Source organism: Bombina bombina, chromosome 12 (assembly GCF_027579735.1).
Source record: "Bombina bombina isolate aBomBom1 chromosome 12, aBomBom1.pri, whole genome shotgun sequence".
NCBI lineage: Eukaryota > Metazoa > Chordata > Amphibia > Anura > Bombinatoridae > Bombina > Bombina bombina.
In genome coordinates this window covers 141,931,555-141,957,992 of record NC_069510.1, presented here as the reverse complement: position 1 = coordinate 141,957,992, position 26,438 = coordinate 141,931,555, and the positions used below count along the sequence as shown (strand labels likewise).

General features: G+C 39.7%; 1 protein-coding gene across 1 annotated transcript in view; it reads left to right on the top strand.

The window, feature by feature from the left end:
* The window catches only part of PAPPA (pappalysin 1), a 1,503,354-nt gene that overhangs the window by 822,178 nt on the left and 654,738 nt on the right, over positions 1–26,438 (top strand). The window contains exon 10 of the mRNA XM_053695762.1: positions 5,762–5,955. Within this exon, the coding sequence (XP_053551737.1) occupies positions 5,762–5,955 (194 nt within the window). The remainder of the gene's footprint in view (positions 1–5,761; positions 5,956–26,438) is intronic.

Below are 26,438 nucleotides of genomic sequence, written 5' to 3'. Positions count from 1 at the left end.
CATGTACACATCCCATGTCACTTCAGCATTCACTGACAACTTTCAGTGACTCAGGCAGTTAACCCCAGACCCGCCTGGGTGTGAAGCCCATATGGAAAATAAGGAAAAAAAAAATATTAACATTCGGCTAGATTTAAAGTTTTGTCGGTAAAGACCCGCGTAGCTAACGCTGCTTTTTTTTCCAGCACACTCTTAAGACAACGCTGGTATTTAGAGTTCTCTGAAGGGCTGCGTTAGGCTCCAAAAAGGGAGCGTAGAGCATAATTTACCGCCACTTCAACTCTCAATACCAGCGTTGCTTACAGTAGCGGCAAGCTGGAAAAACGTGCTCGTTCACGATTCCCCCATAGGAAACAATGGGGCAGTTTGGGCTGAAAAAAAACCTAACACCTGCAAAAAAGCAGCATTAAGCTCCCAACGCAGCCCCATTGTTTCCTATGGGGAAACACTTTCTAAGTCTGCACCTAACACCCTAACATGTACCCCGAGTCTAAACACCCCTTACACGTATTAACCCCTAATCTGCCGCCCCGCTATCGCTGACCCCTTCATTACACTATTAACCCCTAATCTGCCGCTCCGGACACCGCCGCAACCTACATTATACCTATGTACCCCTAATCTGCTGCCCCTAACATCGCCGACACCTACATAATATTTATTAACCCCTAATCTGCACCCCCCCAACGTCGCTGCTACCTTATCTACACTTATTAACCCCTAATCTGCCGACCGGACCTCGCTGCCACTCTAATAAAGTTATTAACCCCTAAACCGCCACACTCCCGCCTCGCAAACCCTATAATAAACAGTATTAACCCCTAATCTGCCCTCCCTAACATCGCCGCCACCTGCCTACAATTATTAACACCTAATCTGCCGACCGGACCTCGCCGCTACTATAATAAATGTATTAACCCCTAAAGCTAAGTCTAACTTAACACCCCCCTAAGTTAAATATAATTTTATTCTAACGAAAAAAATTAACTCTTATTAAATAAAGTATTCCTATTTAAAGCTAAATACTTACCTGTAAAATAAACCCTAATATAGCTACAATATAACGAATAATTATATTGTAGCTATTTTAGGATTTATATTTATTTTAAAGGCAACTTTGTAGTTATTTTAACTAGGTACAATAGCTATTAAATAGTTATTTACTATTTAATAGCTACCTAGTTAAAATAATTACAAAATTACCTGTAAAATAAATCCTAACCTAAGTTACAATTAAACTTAACATTACACTATCAATAAATAAATTAAATAAATTAACTTCAAGTACCTACAATTAAATAAACTAAACTAAATTAAAAAAAAAAAACACTAAATTACAAAAAATAAAAAAAGATTACAAGAATTTTAAGCTAATTACACCTACTCTAAGCCCCCTAATAAAATAACAAAGCCCCCAAAATAAAAAAAAAATTCCTACCCTAATCTAAATTAAAAAAGTTAACAGCTCTATTACCTTACCAGCCCTTAAGAGGGCTTTTTGCGGGGCATGCCCCAAAGAAATCAGCTCTTTTGCCTGGAAACCCCCCCTACAATACCACCCCCCAACATTACAACCCACAGCCCACATACCCCTACTCTAACCCAACCCCCCCTTAAATAAACCTAACACTACCCCCCTGAAGATCTCCCTACCTTGAGTCGTCTTCACCCAACCGGGCCAAAGTCTTCATCCAATGGACCAAAAGAGGGCATCCGGAGCTCAGAAGTCTTCATCCTATCCGGGCAGAAGAGGACATCCGGACTGGTAGACTGGTTAGGATTTATTTTACAGGTAATTTTGTAATTATTTTAACTAGGTAGCTATTAAATAGTAAATAACTATTTAATAGCTATTGTACCTAGTTAAAATAAATACAAAGTTGCCTGTAAAATAAATATAAATCCTAAAATAGCTACAATATAATTATTTGTTATATTGTAGCTATATTTGGGTTTATTTTACAGGTAAGTATTTAGCTTTAAATAGGAATACTTTATTTAATAAGAGTTAATTTATTTTGTTAGAATAAAAGTATATTTAACTTAGGGGGGTGTTAGGGTTAGGGTTAGACTTAGCTTTAGGGGTTAATACATTTATTATAGTAGCGGCGAGGTCCGGTCGGCAGATTAGGTGTTAATAATTGTAGGTAGGTGGTGGTGATGTTAGGGAGGGCAGATTAGGGGTTAATAAATATTATGTAGGTGTCGGCGATGTTAGGGGCAGCATATTAGGGGTTCATAGGGAGAATGTATGGGGTTAATACTGTTTATTATAGGGTTTGCGAGGCGGGAGTGCAGCGGTTTAGGGGTTAATACATTTATTATAGTAGCGGTGAGGTCTGGTCGGCAGATTAGGGGTTAATAAGTATAGTTAGGTAGTGGCAACGTTAGGGGGGGCAGATTAGGGGTTAATAACTATTATGTAGGTGTCGGCGATGTTAGGGGTTCATAGGGAGAATGTAGGTGGCAGCGGTGTGCGGTCGGCAGATTAGGGGTTAAAAATTGTTATTATAGTGGCTGCGATGTGGGGGGGCCTCGGTTTAGGGGTACATATGAAGTTTATGGGTGTTAGTGTACTTTAGAGCACAGTAGTTAAGAGCTTTATGAACCGGCGTTAGCCCAGAAAGCTCCTAACTACTGACTTTTTTCTGCGGATGGAGTCTTGTCGGTAGAGGCTCTACCGCTCACTTCAGCCAAGACTCTAAATACCGGCGTTAGGAAGATCCCATTGAAAAGATAGGATACACAATTGGCGTAAGGGGATCTGCGGTATGTAAAAGTCGCGGCTTGGAAGTGAGCGTTAGACCCTTTCCTGACTGACTCTAAATACCAGCGGGCGGTAAAAAGCAGCATTAGGAGCCCTTAACGCTGCTTTTGACGGCTAACGCCAAACTCTAAATCTAGGCGATTATCTATTAGTGCTATCTCTTAAGGGTGGCTAAAAGCTACTTGCTCCTTAATATATCAGCTTATGGGCTGGTTCCTAGATTTTAAACAACTTGTCAAACCGAGCCATTGACCACATTTTTTTAAGGGGGGGTGGTATAGTGGTAGTATTTCACTGCCAGACAGAGTTTGTGATGGCAATAAAACATCAATTTTTTTTGCACTGATTACTGTACTTATGTACAGTTAAAACCCTTTTTCAAGTTTTTCATGCAGGAATTACATTTTTTTGTTTTACTTGGTGCTTCTTTGAGTTTAGCTAATCCTTTACCTTTTATCTTTCTCTTAACCCTTTACTTGGCTAAATGCTAAACTTAAATGTTAGTGATATGGGTGGTATAAGGTGAGTTTTCTTTTTAAACACTTTGAAGATTCTGCCTATATTCGAGCAGTAGCTTAGTATAAACCCAATTTTAATGAAGTGTATGTAACTAAGTAGAAAAATCATGTCTGTTAGTCATTTTTGATTTCCTGGTTTCATATACTTAGTTTTGTTAGTCATTAATTAGAATTTTAGGTACTTTATGAGTCTCGCTTTAGGAGTTACTTAAATTGACTTTGTATAGTATTGCAGATATCGTATTGGGAGGGCTTCAGATAGATCTTTCATTTTAAGATAGTCTTGGGTCTAAATATGTGCCTTTATATCCACTGTTAACATCACTGTGGTTGTTTTAATGGTAGTAATCATGATGCAAATTAAACATCATGGGGGGCTAGGATGACCTCAGGTCAAGTACAATTCACCACATCACACTAAGCTAGGAAAGCCTTAAATAAGTGCAACCAGATGTGACTAATTTGGAAATTAGCTTAATCTATTAACATAATTGATTCTGTATTGGTTCAAATCTTTTATTGAGTATGCTCTGCAGAGGAATAACTGGTGCCCCTTCTTCATGCTTGACAAGGTTCTTATATGAAATAATGTTTGTACAGTGACAAGAAATGATGAAATAAAGAATTTTGTAATGTAATAAATAGGTTAGGGTTGGTTATGTATTGGAAATAGAAGAACAAAAACTGAAGGGTATGTAGAAATGCATGGTATGTGCCAGCAGAAAAAAGCAGATCAAGAGAGCTTTGAGAATTGTGTTCCTCTAGGCCGCATTCTGTAAAGCACATACTTTCTCATAGATAGAAGTCTCCAATCTTGTGTAGAGATAATGTACAGTTGTCTCTCAAAGCCTTGGTACTGATAATAAGTAGTGTCTAGAAAATGAATTTTGAATGTGTTAAGATTGCTTAATAAATTCCTAACAATGCTAGCACATATTTGTTCCTTTTTTCGGTTGGATAGCAATGTGGCATGGATACTGATGTTGTTGTTGGAACAATCCCTATACAAACAGGCTTAAAAATACTTTTTTTTTTTTGTCTGGCCCTATTGTTCTGTTTTAGTTTTTCTAAAATACATACATTTATTACTAAGTTAAAAGTGAATGTCAATTTTCAGCAATGAGTGCCAGGTTTTTAAAAATACTTTTAAAAACAGGGGCACATTCATTGATGAAAATTTACATTGCACCGGATTTGTAGAAATACTTACCTTTTACTTCTGCAAAGCCGGATCGCCGATCCCAGCCTCAGTTTCTCTGTACTGACGTCAGAAATGACAAAACCGGAAGCCAGTTTCGTCATTGCTGTGGTTGTACAGCAGGAAGAAGAAGGCGGGGGATCATCGATCTGGCTTTGCAGAAGTAAAAGGTAAGTATTTCTACAAATCCGGTGCAATGTAAACTTTCATCAATGAAAGTGCATCTGTTTTTAAAAGTATTTTTTAAAAACCGGGCACTCATTGCTGAAAATTGACATTTACTTTAAATTAAAGAAAAATAGTCTGTCAATCAGTTCTAAATACCAGAAAGTTAAACTCCTCTAATTTGCTCATAATATTTGGCCACTTTATTAAGACTTAAAAGGCCTGGCACAATTATATATATTTGTGTGCTTTATATGGAAAACCTATTGGGTGATGTTTTTGCTTTATGATCTCTGCACCTATAAATTATTACTAATACTCTTTAAATACCACATTAGTCAAAGCAGGGACCTTACATTGAGTAGAAAGCATTTTATTTTGTTTTGACATGGTATAAATTGTTCTTGAGCTTTCTGTGCTGGGAACATCAGGCAAACCAACTTGTTCAAAGAGACCTAGCAAACTAGGAAGTAAGCCATTATCTGTACAGTCTGGTGTCTTTCTGTACTTATCCTATCTAACGCTCTACTGACCTTGGCAGACACATTTATTGAGGTCTTAAACAATATTAGGAACAAATTAGCCTCTGTAAGGATCACACATTGACCCAGACTACAGCAATTTAAATGCCATTTTCTCCTGTTATTGAAAATAATGTATGCATCAGATTGGGCACTTTCCAAGTTTTCTTTTGCCTGGGACAGATTATCTTATCTGCCGTATCAGATTTATCAGCACTTAAATGGGAACATTTGGATAGTAAACACACATATGCTGCTCTTAATAAATCAATGCAGTGCCCTCTGGTGTATATCCTGAGCTCATGGACTAGTCTACTCTCTTTGTTATTTACTTGGTATATGTGTTTTATAATATGTAGTGTTATTTCACATTATTTTGGAGGAAAAGCTATTCCATAAATTATTTGCTGGGCTAGGGAAGTGTTCTTATGTGATACTTCCATGTGTTATGGGGAATGCAAAATACATGTATGGCAGTGTAATATAATTTGGATCTTGTAACCTATTCACGGTAGTGTTTTTATGGATCTTCACTGACCAGCTAGGAATATGCCTGTTGTAGGAAGATACTCAGTAGCCTTTCTCATTGCAGATGAGCCCAGCAGGTGCTACTTTCATGACGGTGATGGGGTGTGTGAGGAGTTTGAAAGGATGACCAGCATTAAGGATTGTGGAGTATATACCCCGAATGGATATATGGATCAGTGGGCATCAAATATTACAGTATCACACCAGAATGATCAGTGTCCAGGATCAGTGGTTATGGGCCAACCAGCTGCAACACAGGTAGGAAGTCTAAAAAAAAAGAGGTTTAAAGTAACTAATTAAGTTAGGTAGTTGACATATTTACTAATTTTTATCACTGATCATGTTGGGCAAAACAAATATAAACAAAAAAAGACTGAAAAGTTTTAAGTATATGCCCTATATTGTTAATAAAATGTATTGCTTATAAAACATTTAGAGACAGCACATTTTTCATATTGGCTCAGTTAAAGTGTCATCATTGCATTGTGCCATATGTGTGTCAGTAAATAATAGTGGTTCCTTAATGCTGGTCAAATCTGTGATTATGGTAGTTTTGTGAGAATTTTTTAATGAAAAAAAAAATGGTTTGGTTAGACGACTTAATGTTTGGAGTGGATCATTAGTTTTTTGTTTGTTTTTTCCTCTGGTAGGGGACTTATAGTCTGGATACCTTAGGTAAGCAAAAGGTAGGGAACAGCAGCCAAACAATTAGGCACAGGAGCCAGGAGGCAGCCACCTCATCCACATCAAATGAAACTCCAAAAGAAAGGGTGCTCCGGCCTTTGCAGTTTAAAGTAAAATGACCTTTATTGTGCTATGGTCCACAAAACAAACAACGTTTCAGACCTACATTAGGTTCTTAGTCATGAGACATGACTAAGGACCTAATGTAGGTCTGAAACGTTGTGTCTAGCTGTTTTGGGTCGTCTGCCTTTCCAGACATAAGCAGTAATAAGACTCTGCAGTTTGTTTAGTGTAGGTCTTGGGAGATTATAGGGGATGCATCTGAAAAGGTAGGTGATCTTGGGGAGGAAGGACATCTTGATGGCTCTCTGAATTCCCAATTGCTTAAGAGTCTACGAAATTCTGGCAGCCTTTCTGTAAAGTTTTTAGAAATAGTGGTGATGATGTCTGGGGCTAATTGGACCCCTAGAATTTTAAGGGAATCGGGATTCCAATGGAATTTATATGATTTTTGTAAAATTTTGAGTTTCTGGGGTGGTATATTGATAGGGAGAGCCTCTGTCTTATCTATGTTTAGCTTGTAGTAGCTCATGTCGCTGAAGATCTCAATAGTCTTAAAGGGACAGTAAACCTTAAAAATAATATTATATAATTCGGCACATAGTGCAGAATTATATAACATTATTTAGGTGCTATAGCTATAAATGCCTTTTTTACCTTTTAATTTGTTAAAAATATGGCGCTTTTACAGACCCGCTCTCTGCTGAGCGGGTCTGTTATATTTAGTCAGCGCATCGGGCCAGCTGTATAGTCACACTCACTGTGACAGGAGCGAGCTGCACTTAGTCTTATGACGCGGTCGGGCCGGGCTGTGACTATACAGCTGGCCCGATGCACTGACTAAATATAACAGACCCGCTCAGAAGAGAGCAGAGAGCGGGTCTGTAAAAGCGCCATATTTTTAACAAATTAAAAGGTAAAAAAGGCATTTATAGCTATAGCACCTAAATAATGTTATATAATTCTGCACTATGTGCAGAATTATATAACGTTATTTTTAAGGTTTACTGTCCCTTTAAATACTTCTGTTAAGGAGGTTGTCGGGGAAGTTCTGTTAAGGAGGTTGTCGGGGAAGTCAGAAAAAGAGTTATGTTGTCTGCGTATAAGGATATTTTATGTGAATGGTTTCCAGAAGTCATGCCTTTTATTAGGGGATTCATCCTTATTGCTTGTGCCAAAGGCTCTATCGCTAGGGCGAAGAGGAGCGGGGAGGGAGGGCAGCCCTGTCTTGTACCGTTCATTATGGAGAAAGCTTCTGAATGGAATCCGACTCCTTTAATTCGGGCTGTTGGGCAGGAATACAATGCTTGTATTGCCTTGATGAAAGGGGGTGGAAAGTTGAACATTGTGAATGTCTCCCACAAATAAGCCCACCTGACCCTATCAAAGGCCTTCTCTGCATCTAGGGAGAGAGCCAAGAAGGGGCTCCCACACCTAGAAGCTAAACCAAGTACACCTAAAATGCGTCTGGTGGCATCTATGCCTTCTCTATTAGGAATAAATCCTACTTGATCAGAGTGGATTATAGAGTTGATGACTTTTGAAAGTCTATTAGCTATCAATTAGGCATAAAGTTCCGTGTCTATATTGAGAAGGGAAATAGGTCGATAACTGCTACATTGTTCGGGGTCTTTCCCTGGTTTAGGTATCGTGACTACTGTGGCCTCTAGAAACTCTGAAGTAAACGACCCTTTTTGCATTATTTCTTAGAATGTCCTACAAAGAATGGGGGTTAGATTAGATTGATAGGTTTTGTAAAATCGAGCGGTATAACCGTCCGGGCCTATAGATTTCCCCTGTTTTAGTGATTTAATTACTTTAAGGACTTCCTTAGTCGTGATTGGTGATTAGAGATATCTGTCGAGAGGGGGGGGGGGGTGTTTCAAGACCTGCTTCTATGTTGTAAAGTTCCTGGTAGAAACTTTTAAAGGTGTGACCTATATCTCTTGGGGCGTAAAGAGAGTGACCTCCCTTACTTTTGACTTCTAAGATCGTAGATTGTGCAGTGCGGTGCCGTAGCTTCTTAGCTAAGAGAGATGAGGCCTTATTTCCAAAGTAATAGTATAGTTTTTTATACTTTTCTAAGGTGGCATGTGTTCTTTGTAATTCTGCGTCTTGTATCTGTTTATTTGTCTCTATTAATTGGCCATTTAGTGTGGTTGAGTATGCCGTATTGAGCTGTTGTCTCAAGCTCCTAGCATGGGTGATGACATCCTGCCATTTTTATTTTTTATAAATGTCTTCATGCAAACATACGGCTAGATTTAGAGTTTGGCGTTAGCCGTCAAAACCAGCGTTAGAGGTTCCTAACGCTGGTTTTGGGCTACCGCTGGTATTTAGAGTCGTGTAGGTAAGGGTCTAACGCTCACTTTGCAGCCGCAACTTTTCCATACCGCAGATCCCCCTACGCCATTTGCGTATTCTATCTTTTCAATGGGATCTTTCTAACGCTGGTATTTAGAGTCTTGACTGAAGTGAGCGTTAGAAATCTAACGACAAAACTCCAGCCGCAGAAAAAAATCAGGAGTTAAGAGCTTTATGGGCTAACGCCGGTTCATAAAGCTCTTAACTACTGTGCTCTAACGTACACTAACACCCATAAACTACCTATGTACCCCTAAACCGAGGTCCCCCCACATCGCCGCCACTCTATTAAATTTTTTTAACCCCTAATCTGCCGCTCTGTACACCGCCGCAACCTACGTTATCCCTATGTACCCCTAATCTGCTGCCCCTAACACAGCCGAACCCTATATAATATTTATTAACCCCTAATCTGCCGCCCCCAACGTCGCCTCCACCTACCTACAATTATTAACCCCTAATCTGCCGACCGGACCTCACCGCTACTATAATAAATGTATTAACCCCTAATCCGCCTCACTCCCGCCTCAATAACCCTATAATAAATAGTATTAACCCCTAATCTGCCCTCCCTAACATCGCCAACACCTAACTTCAAGTATTAACCCCTAATCTGCCGACCGGACCTCACCGCTACTCTAATACATGTATTAACCCCTAAAGCTAAGTCTAACCTTAACCCTAACACCCCCCTAACTTAAATATAATTTAAATCTAACAAAATAAATTAACTCTTATTAAATAAATTATTCCTATTTAAAGCTAAATACTTACCTGTAAAATAAACCCTAATATAGCTACAATATAAATTATAATTATATTGTATCTATTTTAGGATTAATATTTATTTTACAGGCAACTTTGTATTTATTTTAACCAGGTACAATAGCTATTAAATAGTTAATAACTATTTAATAGTTACCTAGTTAAAATAATTACAAAATTACCTGTAAAATAAATCCTAACCTAAGTTACAATTAAACCTAACACTACACTATCAATAAATTAATTAAATAAAATACCTACAATTACCTACAATTAAACCTAACACTACACTATCAATAAATTAATGACATACAATACCTACAAATAAATGCAATTGAATACACTAACTAAAGTACAAAAAATAAAAAAGAACTAAGTTACAAAAAATAAAAAAAATATTTACAAACATTAGAAAAATATTACAACAATTTTAAACTAATTACACCTACTCTAAGCCCCCTAATAAAATAACAAAGACCCCCAAAATAAAAAAAATGCCCTACCCTATTCTAAAATTAAAATAGAAAAGCTCTTTTACCTTACCAGCCCTGAAAAGGGCCTTTTGCTGGGCATGCCCCAAAGAATTCAGCTCTTTTGCCTGTAAAAAAAAAAAACATACAATACCCCCCCCAACATTACAACCCACCACCCACATACCCCTAATCTAACCCAAACCCCCCTTAAATAAACCTAACACTAAGCCCCTGAATATCTCCCTACTTTGTCTTCACCACACCAAGTTCACCGATCGGTCCAGAAGAGGCTCCGAAATCTTCATCCAAGCCCAAGCGGGGGGCTGAAGAGGTCCATGATCCGGCTGAAGTCCTCATCCAAGCGGGAGCTGAAGAGGTCCATGATCCGACTGAAGTCTTCATCCAAGCGGAGCTGAAGAGGTCCATGATCCGGCTGAAGTCTTCTATCAAGCGGCATCTTCAATCTTCTTTCTTCCGGATCCATGTTCATCCCGCCGACGCGGAACCTCCATCTTCACCGACGAATGACGGTTCCTTTAAGGGACGTCATCCAAGATGGCGTCCCTCGAATTCCGATTGGCTGATAGGATTCTATCAGCCAATCGGAATTAAGGTAGGAAAATTATGATTGACTGATGGAATCAGATTCAAGTTCAATCCGATTGGCTGATCCAATCAGCCAATCAGATTGAGCTTGCATTCTATTGGCTGTTCCGATGTACCTGGTTAAAATAAATACAAAGTTGCCTGTAAAATAAATATAAATCCTAAAATAGCTACAATATAATTATAATTTATATTGTAGCTATATTAGGATTTATTTTACAGGTAAGTATTTAGCTTTAAATAGGAATAATTTATTTAATAAGAGTTAATTTATTTCGTTAGATTTAAATTATATTTAACTTAGGGGGGTGTTAGGGTTAGACTTAGCTTTAGGGGTTAATACATTTATTATAGTAGCGGTGAGGTCCGGTCGGCAGATTAGGGGTTAATAATTGTAGGTAGGTGGAGGCAACGTTGGGGGCGGCAGATTAGGGGTTAATAAATATAATATAGGGGTCGGCGGTGTTAGGGGCAGCAGATTAGGGGTTCATAGGGATAACGTAGGTTGCGGCGGTGTACGGAGCGGCAGATTAGGGTTTAAAAAAATATGCAGGTGTCTGCGATAGCGGGGTCGGCAGATTAGGGGTTAATAAGTGTAAGGTTAGGGGTGTTTAGACTCGGGGTGCATGTTAGGGTGTTAGGTGCAGACTTAGGAAGTGTTTCCCCATAGGAAACAATGGGGCTGCGTTAGGAGCTGAACGCTGCTTTTTTGCAGGTGTTAGGTTTTTTTTCAGCTCAAACTGCCCCATTGTTTTCTATGGGGGAATCGTGCACGAGCACGTTTTTGAAGCTGGCCGCGTCCGTAAGCACCGCTGGTATTGAGAGTTGCAGTGGCAGTAAATTATGCTCTACGCTCCCTTTTTGGAGCCTAACGCAGCCATTCTGTGAAAGGTGCGGGAGAAAAAAAGCCAGCGTTAGCTACGCGGGTCGTTACCGACAAAACTCTAAATCTAGCCGATAATTTTTACCTAGATAATGTGGAACTTAAGAGTCTGATATATTACATATGCTACTAGTAATGTATATGATAAGCTTCCTTTGGGTTCTAGAAAAAAACAATCTGTCACAGCCTTGCTAATAGCTGTCTGGTTAGAGAAAATGTTCCTAATTAATGAGTCTCTATGTGTAGCCCCCATTTGTTACTCTAGTTTATAGTAAAATCTAAACTCTTTTAATGTTTGTCCTTTAATTTTCTATGTATAACTAATTTTACTAATAATATGTCAAGGCATTCACAGTTTACCAGTTCAAGCTTGAGATATGGGCTGTGTGTTATTATGATAATAGTAGTTAAAGGTGGCATTACAAAGTTAGTGGGGTATGAAAACCTAATATAATTATCACAACCAAGGGGGGCTTTGGAATTTGATCAGATAAGTTTAGGGTAATAGAATTGTGATCACAACGTAATGCCCATGTACCAGAATTTTCTATATTCAAAAGTGCACTTCACTTTCCTATGATATGAGAAATTCTAGTAAAACATTTCCTGGCATGGGGAAATGTTTAGTCTCTTAAATGAGGTTATTTACCCTTCATATATTAAATAAATCATAGTCAGTCATGGAAGTCAAAATAATGTTTTAGAGCAAGGCAGCAGACAATCAGTAAAAATGTGAATAAGCATTACTAAATCTAGGAGACTTTAAGTCGCAATAATGAAAACAGATATTTGATAGGAATGCAAACAAAAAAACAATATTAAAGAGACATTCTAATGTAAATATAAAATACTATGGGCTAGATTACGAGTGGAGCGGTAATTACCTCTCCTGCTTGTATACTATCACCGCTTGACTTCTCCTCTTTGCGGTTAGCGCTCGTATTACAAGTTTGAAGTAAATGGTTATCGAATGAGCACTAATCCGACTCGTGCAAAGAGGAGTGATTACAATATTGTGATTGCGTTATTTTGCTCTTCCATTGACTTCAACGGAGAGAGAGAAGTGGGGGGAAAAACACTCATACTCGCATGCTAACCCAAATCGCCATAATACCACTAATCTAATAACCCATAAACCACCAAATAGCCCACTGCAAAGTCCCCACTACACTATTAACCTCTAAGCTGTTACCCCCACATCACAAACTAAACCACTATACTATTACCCCTAAACCGCCACCCCCACATCACAAACTAAATCTTTACATGATGAATCCTTAACCCCCCCCATGCAAAGTAACACTAGCATATAAACCCCCTAACCTAACATCCATAAGTTACCCCAAAATAGAATAACTTTACACACACACACACACATATATATATATATATATATATATATATATATATATATATATATATATATATATATATATAAAGCTACCTTTAACTTACCTGAAAAAACAAAACAAAAAACCTTATCTTTAAGAAAAGAGCCTTTTAGGGCATTGCCCTAAAGTTAATCAGCTCTTTTTGTGGCAAAAAATTAAATCCAAACTTGCATTTTATTCAATTTAGTGCTGGTTTCTCCATAACTCCACAGGAGTGAGCACAATGTTATTTATATGGCACACATGAACTAGCACTGTCTGGCTGTGAAAAGCTAAGCACTGAGATAAGAGGTGACCTGCAGTAGCTTAGAAACAGTCAGAGGTGTAAAGGTTATATAGTATATTAATATAGTATTGTTGATTGTGCAAAGGCATTATCTATCTTTTTAAACAATAAAACAAAATCAATAAGACTGTTCCTTTAGTTTGTGGTTAGAGGTTATAGTGTGGATGTTTTAATTTCTGTACATTGTTTAGAGTTGGCATGGAGGATCCATACATTAGGTGCTGATAAACTTTAAAGTGCTGGCTTGGTGCTAGGGTTTCCATTACTTGTGGGGTGAGAGCTTTACCCAAGAGTGCTACAGCTTGCTGAAGGTAGTAAATGGTTAATTTGGTAGGAGTCAAGTTTATCCCCTTAGGCTCTACGTCACAGGGTACTTTTGCCCAGTGTGCCCAGTTGACGTAGTACCTACATTACAACCTTCTGGCTCATGTTGCGTTCCTCGCTGTCAGCTTTAGCAGTGAAGACTTCAGCCAGAGCCAGAAGGTATCTGCCTTCATATGGTAAGGAAAAACTGATAGTTCTTCCTTTACCATATGAAGGCAGATACACTGATACAGACAATGGCACTCTGGGCTTGATGAACTAAACTTTGACAGATTAGACATGTTTTTTTCACCAACCCTCGCAGGGGCTGCCTTGGCAGAATTATCGTAAAAAAAGGGACAGTTTTGCGAGTGGTGAGACGTCTGCTATTGAAAATAATGCAGCCAATATAAATTACATTATGCGGCTTTCTGTGTATAACATCTTACAATTGCCTATATTTTAGTATGCATGTATTTTTCTATTAAGGTTACAAGTATTTCCTTCTATTGGCAGTGAGAGTCCACGAAAACATTCATAACCTATGAGAATTACTCAACCTGGCCACCAGGAGGAGGCAAAGACACCACAAAGCAATAAATATATCTCCCACTTCCCCTACCCTCCCAGTACTTATTTGCCTTGTGACATGGAGGTAGGCAAAGATAGGTTCTCTGTGAAAGAGGAAAACATAATTTATGTAAGAATTTACCTGATAAATTAATTTCTTTCATATTGGCAAGAGTCCATGAGCTAGTGACGTATGGGATATACAATCCTACCAGGAGGGGCAAGTTTCCCAAACCTCAAAATGCCTATAAATACACCCTTCACCACACCCACAATTCAGTTTAACCAATAGCCAAGTAGTGGGATGATAAAGAAAGGAGTAAAAAGCATCAACAAAGGAATTTGGAAATAATTCTGCTTTATACAAAAAATCATAACCACCATAAAAAGGGTGGGCCTCATGGGCTCTTGCCAATATGAAAGAAATTAATTTATCAGGTAAATTCTTACATAAATTATGTTTTCTTTCATGTAATTGCCAAGAGTCCATGAGCTAGTGACGTATGGGATATCAATACCCAAGATGTGGAACTCCACGCAAGAGTCACTAGAGAGGGAGGGATAAAATAAAAAACAGCCATTTTCTCCAACATTGGTGTGTCCGGTCCACGGCGTCATCCATAACTTGTGGGAATATTCTCTTCCCCAACAGGAAATGGCAAAGAGCACAGCAAAAGCTGTCCATATAGTCCCTCCCAGGCTCCGCCCCCCAGTCATTCTCTTTGCCGCTCTAACAAGTAGCATCTCCACCGAGATGGTGAAGAGTATGTGGTGTTTAATTGTAGTTTTTTATTCTTCTATCAAGAGTTTGTTATTTTAAAATAGTGCTGGTATGTACTATTTACTCTAAAACAGAAAGAGATGAAGAGTTCTGTTTATAAGAGGAGTATGATTTTAGCAGCAGTAACTAAAATCGGTTGCTGTTCCCACACAGGACTGTTGAGCTGAGAGAACTTCAGTTGGGGGGAACAGTTTGCAGACTTTTCTGCTTAAGGTATGACTAGACATTTTTCTAACAAGACTGTGTAATGCTGGAAGGCTGTCATTTTTCCCTCATGGGGATCGGTAAGCCATTTTCTTAGACTCAAACAGAATAAAGGGCTTATTATGGGCTATAAACTGGTAGACACTTTTATGGGCTAAATCGATTGCTTTATTATATATGTATTATATGCAGTTTGAAGTTGAATTTCAAACTTTTATAACTTTGAGGAACGTTTTTTACGCCAGGCACTTGTTTAGACACCTTCCCAGTCAGGAAGGGCCTTTCTCTGTAGTAGGCAGAGCCTCATTTTCGCGCCATTACTGCACAGTTACTTTTGAGAACAGTACATGCAGCTGCATGTGTGTGGGTCTGGAATTCACTGAAAAGGTTCCTAGAAGGCTTCATTTGGTATCATATACCCCCTGGGATTGGTCGCAGCAAAGGCTGGGGCTGGGACTGTAAGGGGGTTAAAAATTGGCAAGACTCTGGTTTCCACATTTTAAGGGTTAACAGCCTGAAATTTGGGGTGCAATACTTTGAATGCTTTAAGACACTGTGGTGAAAATTTCGTAAAGATTGGATAATTCCTTCATAGTTTTTCACATATTCAGTAATAAAGTGTGCCCTGTTTAACATTTAAAGAGACAGTAACGGTTTTGTTTTAAAACGGTTTTTGTGCTTTATTAACCAGTTTAAGCCTGTTTAACATGTCTGTGCCTTCAGATAGATCATGTTCTGTATGTATAGAAGCTAATGTGATTCCTCCTTCTAATACGTGTGATAATTGTGCCATAGCGTCCAAACAAAGTAAGGACAGTACTGTCACAAATAGTAAAGTTGCCCAAGATGATTCCTCAGATGAAGGAAGTAGACATAGTTCTACATCATCTCCTTCTGTGTCTACACCAGTTTTGCCCACGCAGGCGACCCCTAGTACTTCTAGCGCGCCAATGCTTGTTACTATGCAACAATTGACGGCAGTAATGGATAACTCCATAGCAAATATTTTATCCAAAATGCCAGCATTTCAGAGAAAGCGCAATTGCTCTGTTTTAAACACTGTAGAGCAGGAGGGCGCTGATGATAATTTTTCTGTCATACCCTCACACCAATCTGAAGTGGCAATGAGGGAGGTTTTGTCAGATGGGGAAATTTCTGATACAGGAAGAATTTCTCAGCAGGCAGAACCTGATGTTGTGACATTTAAATTTAAATTAGAGCATCTCCGTGCATTGCTTAAAGAGGTGCTATCTACTCTGGATGATTGTGACAACCTGTTCATCCCAGAAAAATTGTGCAAGATGGACAAGTTCCTTGAGGTCCCGGTGCACCCTGATGCTTTTCCAATACCCAAACGGGTGGCGGACATAGTGAATAAGGAGTGGGAGAAGCCAGGCATACCTTTTGTCCCTCCTCCTATATTTAAGAAATTACTTCCTATAGTCGACCCCAGAAAGGACTTATGGCCAACAGTCCCTAAGGTCGAGGGGGGCGGTTTCTACACTAGCCAAACGCACGACCATTCCTATTGAGGACAATTGTGCTTTCAAAGATCCTATGGATAAAAAATTGGAGGGTTTGCTTAAAAAGATTTTTGTACAGCAAGGTTACCTCCTTCAACCTATTTCGTGTATTATTCCTGTCACTACAGCGGCGTGGTTCTGGTTCAAGAAACTGGAAAAGTCGCTCAGTGGGGAGACTCCGTATGAGGAAGTCATGGACAGAATTCACGCACTTAAGTTAGCTAATTCCTTTATTTTAGATGCCGCTTTGCAGTTAACGAGATTAGCGGCGAAAAATTCAGGGTTTGCAATTGTGGCGCGCAGAGCGCTCTGGCTAAAGTCTTGGTCGGCGGATGTATCTTCCAAGACAAAATTGCTTAATATCCCTTTCAAAGGTAAGACCCTTTTTGGGCCAGAATTGAAAGAAATTATTTCAGACATCACTGGGGGTAAGGGCCATGCCCTCCCACAAGATAGGCCTTTCAAGGCTAAGAATAAGTCTAATTTTCGTTCCTTTCGCAATTTCAGGAACGGGCCGGCCTCCAACTCTGCAGCCTCTAGACAAGAGGGTAACGCTTCCCAGACTAAACCAGCTTGGAAACCGATGCAAGGCTGGAACAAGGGTAAACAGGCCAAGAAGCCTGCTGCTGCTACCAAGACAGCATGAAGGGGTAGCCCCCGATCTGGGACCGGATCTAGTAGGGGGCAGACTCTCTCTCTTTGCTCAGGCTTGGGCAAGAGATGTTCAGGATCCCTGGGCACTAGAAATAGTCTCTCAGGGTTATCTTCTAGAATTCAAGGAACTACCCCCAAAGGGAAGGTTCCACATGTCTCGCTTATCTTCAAACCAAATAAAGAGACAGGCATTCTTACATTGTGTAGAAGACCTGTTAAAGATGGGAGTGATACACACAGTTCCAACGGTGGAACAAGGTCAGGGGTTTTACTCAAATCTGTTTGTAGTTCCCAAGAAAGAGGGAACTTTCAGACCAATTCTGGATTTAAAAATTCTAAACAAATTTCTCAGAGTTCCATCGTTCAAAATGGAAACCATTCGAACTATTTTACCTACAATCCAGGAGGGTCAATTTATGACTACCGTGGATTTAAAGGATGCGTATCTACATATTCCTATCCACAAAGATCATTATCAGTTCCTAAGGTTCACCTTTCTGGACAAGCATTACCAGTTCGTGGCTCTCCCATTCGGGCTAGCCACTGCTCCAAGGATTTTCACAAAGGTGCTCGGGTCCCTTCTAGCGGTTCTAAGACCAAGGGGTATTGCAGTGGCACCTTACCTGGACAATATCCTAATTCAAGCGTCGTCTCTTTCCAAAGCAAAGGCTCATACAGACATTGTTCTAGCCTTTCTCAGATCTCACGGGTGGAAGGTGAACGTAGAAAAGAGTTTCCTGTCTCCGTCGACAAGAGTTCCCTTTTTGGGAACAATAATAGATTCTTTAGAAATGAAGATCTTCCTGACAGAAGTCAGAAAGTCAAAGCTTCTAAACGCTTGTCAAGTTTTTCACTCTATTCTGCAGCCTTCCATAGCTCAGTGCATGGAAGTAGTAGGGTTGATGGTTGCAGCAATGGACATAGTTCCTTTTGCTCAAATTCATCTAAGACCATTACAACTGTGCATGCTCAAGCAGTGGAATGGGGACTATACAGACTTGTCTCCAATGATTCAAGTAGATCAGATGACCAGAGACTCACTCCGTTGGTGGCTGACCCAGGATCACCTGTCCCAGGGAATGAGCTTCCGCAGACCAGAGTGGGTCATCGTCACAAACGACGCCAGTCTATTAGGCTGGGGCGCGGTCTGGGATTCCCTGAAAGCTCAGGGTCTATGGTCTTGGGAAGAGTCTCTTCTCCCGATAAACATTCTGGAACTGAGAGTGATATTCAATGCTCTCCGGGCTTGGCCTCAACTAGCGAAGGCCATATTCATAAGATTCCAGTCAAACAACATGACAACTGTTGCTTACATCAACCATCAGGGGGGAACAAGGAGTTCCTTGGCGATGAGAGAGGTGTCCAAAATCATCAAATGGGCGGAGGATCACTCCCGCCACCTATCTGCAATCCACATCCCAGGAGTAGACAACTGGGAGGCAGATTATCTGAGTCGTCAGACTTTCCATCCGGGGGAGTGGGAACTTCACCCGCAGGTGTTTGCCCAGTTGACTCAATTATGGGGCATTCCAGACATGGATCTGATGGCGTCTCGTCAGAACTTCAAGGTTCCTTGCTACAGGTCCAGATCCAGGGATCCCAAGGCGACTCTAGTGGATGCATTAGTGGCGCCTTGGTCCTTTAACCTAGCTTATGCGTTTCCGCCGTTCCCTCTCCTTCCCAGGCTGGTAGCCAGGATCAAACAGGAGAAGGCCTTGGTGATTCTGATAGCTCCTGCGTGGCCACGCAGGACTTGGTATGCAGACCTGGTGAATATGTCATCGGCTCCACCATGGAAGCTACCTTTGAGACAGGATCTTCTAGTGCAAGGTCCATTCGAACATCCAAATCTAGTTTCTCTCCAGCTGACTGCTTGGAAATTGAACGCTTGATTTTATCCAAGCGCAAGTTTTCGGATTCAGTGATAGATACTTTGGTCCAAGCCAGAAAACCCGTGACTAGAAAGATTTACCATAAAATATGGAAAAGATATATCTGTTGGTGTGAATCCAATGGATTCTCATGGAGTAAGATTAAAATTCCCAGGATCCTCTCCTTTCTCCAAGAAGGTTTGGATAAGGGATTGCCAGCGAGTTCTCTAAAAGGGCAGATTTCTGCTCTATCTGTCTTGTTACACAAACGACTGGCAGCTGTGCCAGATGTTCAAGCTTTTGTACAGGCTTTGGTCAGGATCAAGCCTGTTTACAGACCTTTGACTCCTCCCTGGAGTCTAAATTTAGTTCTTTCAGTTTTTCAAGGGGTTCCGTTTGAACCCTTACATTCCATAGATATCAAGTTATTATCTTGGAAAGTTCTGTTTTTGGTTGCTATTTCTTCTGCTAGAAGAGTTTCTGAATTATCTGCTTTGCAGTGTGACCCTCCTTATCTGGTGTTCCATTCAGATAAGGTTGTTTTGCGTACCAAGCCTGGTTTTCTTCCAAAAGTTGTTTCCAACAAGAATATTAACCAGGAAATAGTTGTTCCTTCTTTGTGTCCGAAACCAGTTTCAAAGAAGGAATGTTTGTTACACAATGTAGATGTAGTCCGTGCTTTAAAGTTCTATTTAGAAGCAACAAAGGATTTCAGACAAACTTCTTCTCTGTTTGTCGTTTATTCTGGCAAGAGGAGAGGTCAAAAGGCTACTGCTACCTCTCTTTCCTTTTGGCTGAAAAGCATCATCCGATTCGCTTACGAGACTGCCGGACGGCAGCCTCCTGAACGAATCACAGCTCACTCTACTAGGGCTGTGGCTTCCACATGGGCCTTCAAGAACGGGGCTTCTGTTGATCAGATATGTAAGGCAGCGACTTGGTCTTCTCTGCACACTTTTGCCAAATTCTACAAATTTGATACTTTTGCTTCCTCGGAGGCTATTTTTGGGAGAAAGGTTTTGCAAGCCGTGGTGCCTTCTGTTTAGGTAACCTGATTTGCTCCCTCCCTTCATCCGTGTCCTAAAGCTTTGGTATTGGTTCCCACAAGTTATGGATGACGCCGTGGACCGGACACACCAATGTTGGAGAAAACAGAATTTATGCTTACCTGAAAAATTACTTTCTCCAACGGTGTGTCCGGTCCACGGCCCGCCCTGGTTTTTTAATCAGGTTTGAAAAATGTATTTCTTTATACACTACAGTCACCACGGCACCCTATAGTTTCTCCTTTTTTTCTCCTAACCGTCGGTCGAATGACTGGGGGGGCGGAGCCTGGGAGGGACTATATGGACAGCTTTTGCTGTGCTCTTTGCCATTTCCTGTTGGGGAAGAGAATATTCCCACAAGTTATGGATGACGCCGTGGACCGGACACACCGTTGGAGAAAGTAATTTATCAGATAAGCATAAATTCTGTTTTCCGCTGAAAAAATAATCCACAACCCAAATTATAAGTTTATTCTTTAATGACAAGAAAAACTTAAAACATCAACAGAAGAATCAAACTGAAACAGCTGCCTGAAGAACTTTTCTACCAAAAACTGCTTCTGAAGAAGCAAATACATCAAAACAGTAGAATTGAGTAAATATATGCAAAGAGGACCAAGTTGCCGCTTTGCAAATTTGATCAACTGAAGCTTCATTCTTAAAAGCCCACAAAGTGGAGACTGATCTAGTAGAATGAGCTGTAATTCTCTGAGGCGGGGTCTGACCCGAGTCCAAATAATCTTGAAGAATCAAAAGCTTTAACCAAGAAGCCAAGGAAATAGCAGAAGCCTTCTGACCTTTCCTAGGACCAGAAAATATAACAAATAGACTTGAAGTCTTCCTGGAATCTTTAGTAGCTTCAACATAATATTTCAAAGCTCTCACCACATCCAAAGAATTAAAGGATCTTTCCAAAAAATTCTTAGGATTAGGACACAAGGAAGGGACAACAATTTCTCTACTAATTTTGTTGGAATTCACAACCTTAGGTAAAAATTGAAATGAAGTTCGCAAAACCGCCTTATCCTGATGAAAAATCAGAAAAGGAGATTCACAAGAAAGAATAGCTCAGAAACTCTTCTAGCAGAAGAGATAGCCAAAAGGAGCAACACTTTCCAAGAAAGAAGTTTAATGTCCAAATAATGCATAGGCTCAAATGGAGGAGCCTGTAACGCCTTCAAAACCAAATTAAGACTCCAAGGAGGAGAAATTGATTTAATGACGGGCTTAATACGAACTAAAGCCTGTACAAAACAATGAATATTAAGACGTTTAGCAATCTTTCTGTGAAATAAAACAGAAAGTGCAGAGATTTGTCCCTTCAAGGAACTTGCAGACAAAACCTATCCAAACCATCCTGAAGAAACTGTAAAATTCTAGGGATTCTAAAAGAATGCCAAGAGAATTTATGAAAAGAACACCATGAAATGTAGGTCTTCCAAACTCGATAATAAATCTTTCTAGAGACAGATTTATGAGCTTGTAACATAGTATTAATCACTGAGTCAGAGAAACTTCTATGACTTAGCACTAAGCGTTCAATTTCCATACCTTCAAATTTAATGATTTGAGATCCTGATGGAAAAACTGACCTTGAGACAGTAGGTCCGGCCTTAACGGAAGTGGCCAAGGTTGGCAACTGGTCATCCGAACAAGATCCGCATAACAAAACTTGTGTGGCCATGCTGGAGCCACCAGCAACACAAACAATTGTTCCATGATGATTTTGGAGATCACTCTTGGAAGAAGAACTAGACGCAGGAGAATGTAAGCAGGATGATAACACCAAGGAAGTGTCAGCGCATACACTGCTTCAGCCTGAACATCCCTGGACCTGGACAGGTATCTGGGAAGTTTCTTGTTTAGATGAGAGGCTATCAGATCTATCTCTGGAAGACCTCACATCTGAACAATCTGAGAAAACACATCTGGATGGAGAGAACACTCCCTTGGATGTAAAGTCTGACGGCTGAGATAATCTGCCTCCCAATTGTCTACACCTGGGATATGCACCATAGAGATTAGACAGTAGCTGGATTCTGCCCAAGCAAGTATCCAAGATACTTCTTTCATAGCTTGGGGACTGTGAGTCCCACCCCGATGATTGACATATGCCACTGTTGTGATATTGTCTGTCTGAAAACAAATGAACAGTTCTCTCTTCAACATAGGCCAAAACTTAAGAGCTCTGAGAATTGCACGGAGTTCTAAAATATTGATTGGTAATCTCGCCTCTTGAGATTTCCAAACCCCTTGCGCTGTCAGAGATCCCCAAACAGCTCCCCAACCTGAAATACTTGCATCTGTAGTGATCACAGTCCAAGTTGGCCGAACAAAGGAAGCCCCTTGTACTAAATGCTGGTGATTAAACCACCACGTCAGAGAGTATCGAACATTGGGATTTAAGGATATTAATTGTGATATCTTTGTATAATCCCTGCACCATTGATTCAGCATACGAAGCTGGAGAGGTCTCATGTGAAAACGAGCAAAAGGAATTGCGTCCGATGCTGCAGTCATGAGGCCTAAAACTTCCATGCACATAGCCACTGAAGGGAATGACTGAGACTGAAGGTGCCGACAGGCTGCAACCAATTTCAAACGTCTCTTGTCTGTTAGAGACAGAGTCATGGACACTGAATCTATCTGGAAACCTAAAAAGGTGACCCTTGTCTGAGGAAACAAGAAACTTCTTGGTAAATTGATCCTCCAACCATGTCTTTAAAGAAACAACACTAGTTGATTTGTGTGAGATTCTGCAGAACGTAAAGACTGAGCTAGTACCAAGATATTGTCCAAATAAGGAAACACCGCAATACCCTGCTCTATGATTACAGAGAGTAGGGCATCTAGAACCTTTGAAAAGATTCTTGGAGCTGTTGCTAGGCCAAATGGAAGAGCAGCAAATTGGTAATGCTTGTATAGAATAGAGAATCTCAGAAACTGATAATGTTCTGGATGAATCGGAATATGAAGGTATGCATCCTGCAAGTCTATTGTAGACATATAATGTCCTTGCTGAACAAAAGGCAGACTAGTACTTATAGTCACCATCTTGAAAGTTGGTATTTTTATATAATGATTCAAAATTTTCAGATCCAGAACTGGTCTGAATGAATTTTCCTTCTTTGGGACAATGAATAGATTTGAATAAAACCCCAGACCTTGTTCCTGAAAAGGAACTGGCATGATTACCCCTGAAGACTCCAGGTCTGAAACACACTTCAGGAAAGCCTGAACTTTTACTGGATTTGCTGGGATACGTGAGAGATAAAATCTTCTCACAGGAGGTCTTACTCTGAATCCTATTTGATACCCTTGAGAGACAATGCTCTGAATCCATTGATTTTGGACAAAATTTGTCCAAATATCCTTGAATAACCCTAATCTGCCCCTAACAGCTGAGCTGGAATGAGGGCTGCACCTTCATGCGGACCTAGGGGCTGACTTTGGTTTTTTAAAAGGCTTGGATTTATTCTAATTTGAGGAAGGCTTCCAATTGGAAACAGATTCCTTGGGGGAAGGATTAGATTGTTGTTCCTTATTTTGACGAAAGGAACAAAAACGTTTAGAAGCCTTAGATTTACCTTTAGGTTTTTTTATCCTGAGGCAGAAAAACTCATTTTCCCCCAGTAACAGTTGAAATAATAGAATCCAACTGAGAACCAATTAAATTATTACTTTGGAAAGAATGAGATCATAATCTAAACTTAGATGTCATATCAGTATTCCAAGATTTAAGCCACAAAGCTATTTTAGCTAATACAGCTAAAGACATGGATCTAACATCAATTTTGATAATATCAAAAATGTCATCACAAATAAAATGATTAGCATGTTGCAGTAAGCGAACAATGCTAGATATGTCAGAATCCAATTGTTGTTGCGCTAAATTCTCCAACCAAATAGTTACAGGCCTAAGAAGATGACCTGAATATAAATAGGCTTTCCTTAGATAAGATTCAAGTTTCCTATCTAAAGGGTCTTTAAAAGAAGTACTATCTTCCATAGGAATAGTGGTACGTTTAGCAAGCGTAGAAATAGCCCCATCAACTTTGGGGATCTTTTCCCAAAACTCTATAGAAATTGCTGGTAAAGGATACAATTTTTTAAACCTTGAAGACGGAATAAAAGGAGTACCTGGCTTATTCCATTCCTTAGAAATCATATCAGAAATAGCATCAGGAATAGGAAAAAACCTCTGGAGTAACCACAGGAGGTTTAAAAACAGCATTTAAATGTTTGCTAGTCTTAACGTCAAGAGGACTGGCTTCCTCAATATTCAAAGTAATTAACACTTCTTTTAACAAAGAACGAATATACTCTATTTTAAATAAATAAGTAGATTTCTCAGTGTCAATATCTGAGGAATGACTTTCTGAATCAGATAGATCCTCATCAGAGGAGGATAAATTATTATGTTGTTGGTCATTTGAAATTTCATCAACTTTATGAGAAGTTTTAAAAGACCTTTTATTTTTATTAGAAGGCGGAAATGCAGACAAAGCCTTCTGAATAGAATCAGTAACAAATTCTTTAAAATTCATAGGTATATCATGTACATTAGAAGTTGAAGGAACTGCAACCGGCAATGTACTATTACTGATGGATACATTCTCTGCATGTAAAAGTTTATCATGACAACTATTACAAATGACATTCGGAGATACAATTTCCACAAGCTTAAAACAAATGCACTTAGCTTTGGTAGAACCGATGTCAGGCAGCAAAGTTCCAACAGATACTTCTGAGGCAGGATCAGATTGAGACATCTTGCAAAATGTAAAAGAAAAAAACAACATATAAAGCAAAATTATCAATTTCCTTATATGACAGTTTCAGGAATGGGAAAAAAATGCAAATAGCATATCCCTCTGACATAGAAAAAGGCAAGAGGCAAATAGCAATGGGGTAATAAATTAATTAAAAATTTGGCGCCAAGTATGACACACAACGTAACTGAATTTTTTTGGCGCCAACAACATGCGGAAATGACACACTTGCGTCACTAACGACGCAACCCTGTGTAAGAACTCTGCGTCAACTACGACGCCGGAAATGACGAACTTGCGTAAACAGACGTACTTTCGCGCCAAAAAATTATTGCGCCAAGAATGACGCAATAAAGTCTAGCATTTGGCGCACCCGCAGGCCTAGTACTGCCCGCAATTTGCAAGAAAAATGTAGTCAATCTGAAAAAAAGACTAAACCCCAGGTAAGAAAAAATATTTCTTAATATGTTTATTTTCCCCAAATATGAAACTGACAGTCTGCACAAGGAAATACATGAACCTGACTCATGGCAAATATAAGTACAATACATATTTTTAGAACTTTATATAAATGCATAAAGTGCCAAACCATAGCTGAGGTGTCTTAAGTAATAAAAAACATACTTACCGAAAGACACCCATCCACATATAGCAGATAGCCAAACCAGTACTGAAACACTTATCAGTAGAGGTAATGGTATATGAGAGTATATCGTCGATCTGAAAAGGGAGGTAGGAGATGAATCTCTACGACCGATAACAGAGTACCTATGAAATAGATCTCCCGTGAGGAAAACCATTGCATTCAATAGGTGATACTCCCTTCACATCCCTCTGACATTCGCTGTACTCTGAGAGGAATCGGGCTTCAAAATGCTGAGAAGCGCATATCAACGTAGAAATCTAAGCACAAACTTACTTCACCACCTCCATAGGGGGCAAAGTTTGTAAAACTGAATTGTGGGTGTGGTGAGGGGTGTATTTATAGGCATTTTGAGGTTTGGGAAACTTTGCCCCTCCTGGTAGGATTGTATATCCCATACGTCACTAGCTCATGGACTCTTGCCAATTACATGAAATAAATTAAGTTTTTAACATAGATTTGGCTTTCATTGAGAGCCGGAGATGATATAGCCATATAAATCTCAATAGAATATAGGCATATTTAATACTGGTCTTGCCAATTACATGAAATAAATTAAGTTTTTAACATAGATTCGGCTTTCATTGAGAGCCGGAGATGATATAGGCATATAAATCTCAATAGAATATTGGCTTATTTAATACTGGTCAACTCTGGGACTCCCACACCTCTTTCAAATTCCTTAACCTACATCCCCTGCCTGGTAATGCGGTGTGACTCACACTAAATTACAGACTTAGTATGGCAACTTGTCTAATAGAGAGGAGGTATAAGGTTGTGTCTCTGTGGTTATATTAGATGCACTGTGCACATTTATGTCCCCTAGTTCGCAACAGGCGGTGAACGTTCATAAGCAGACTTC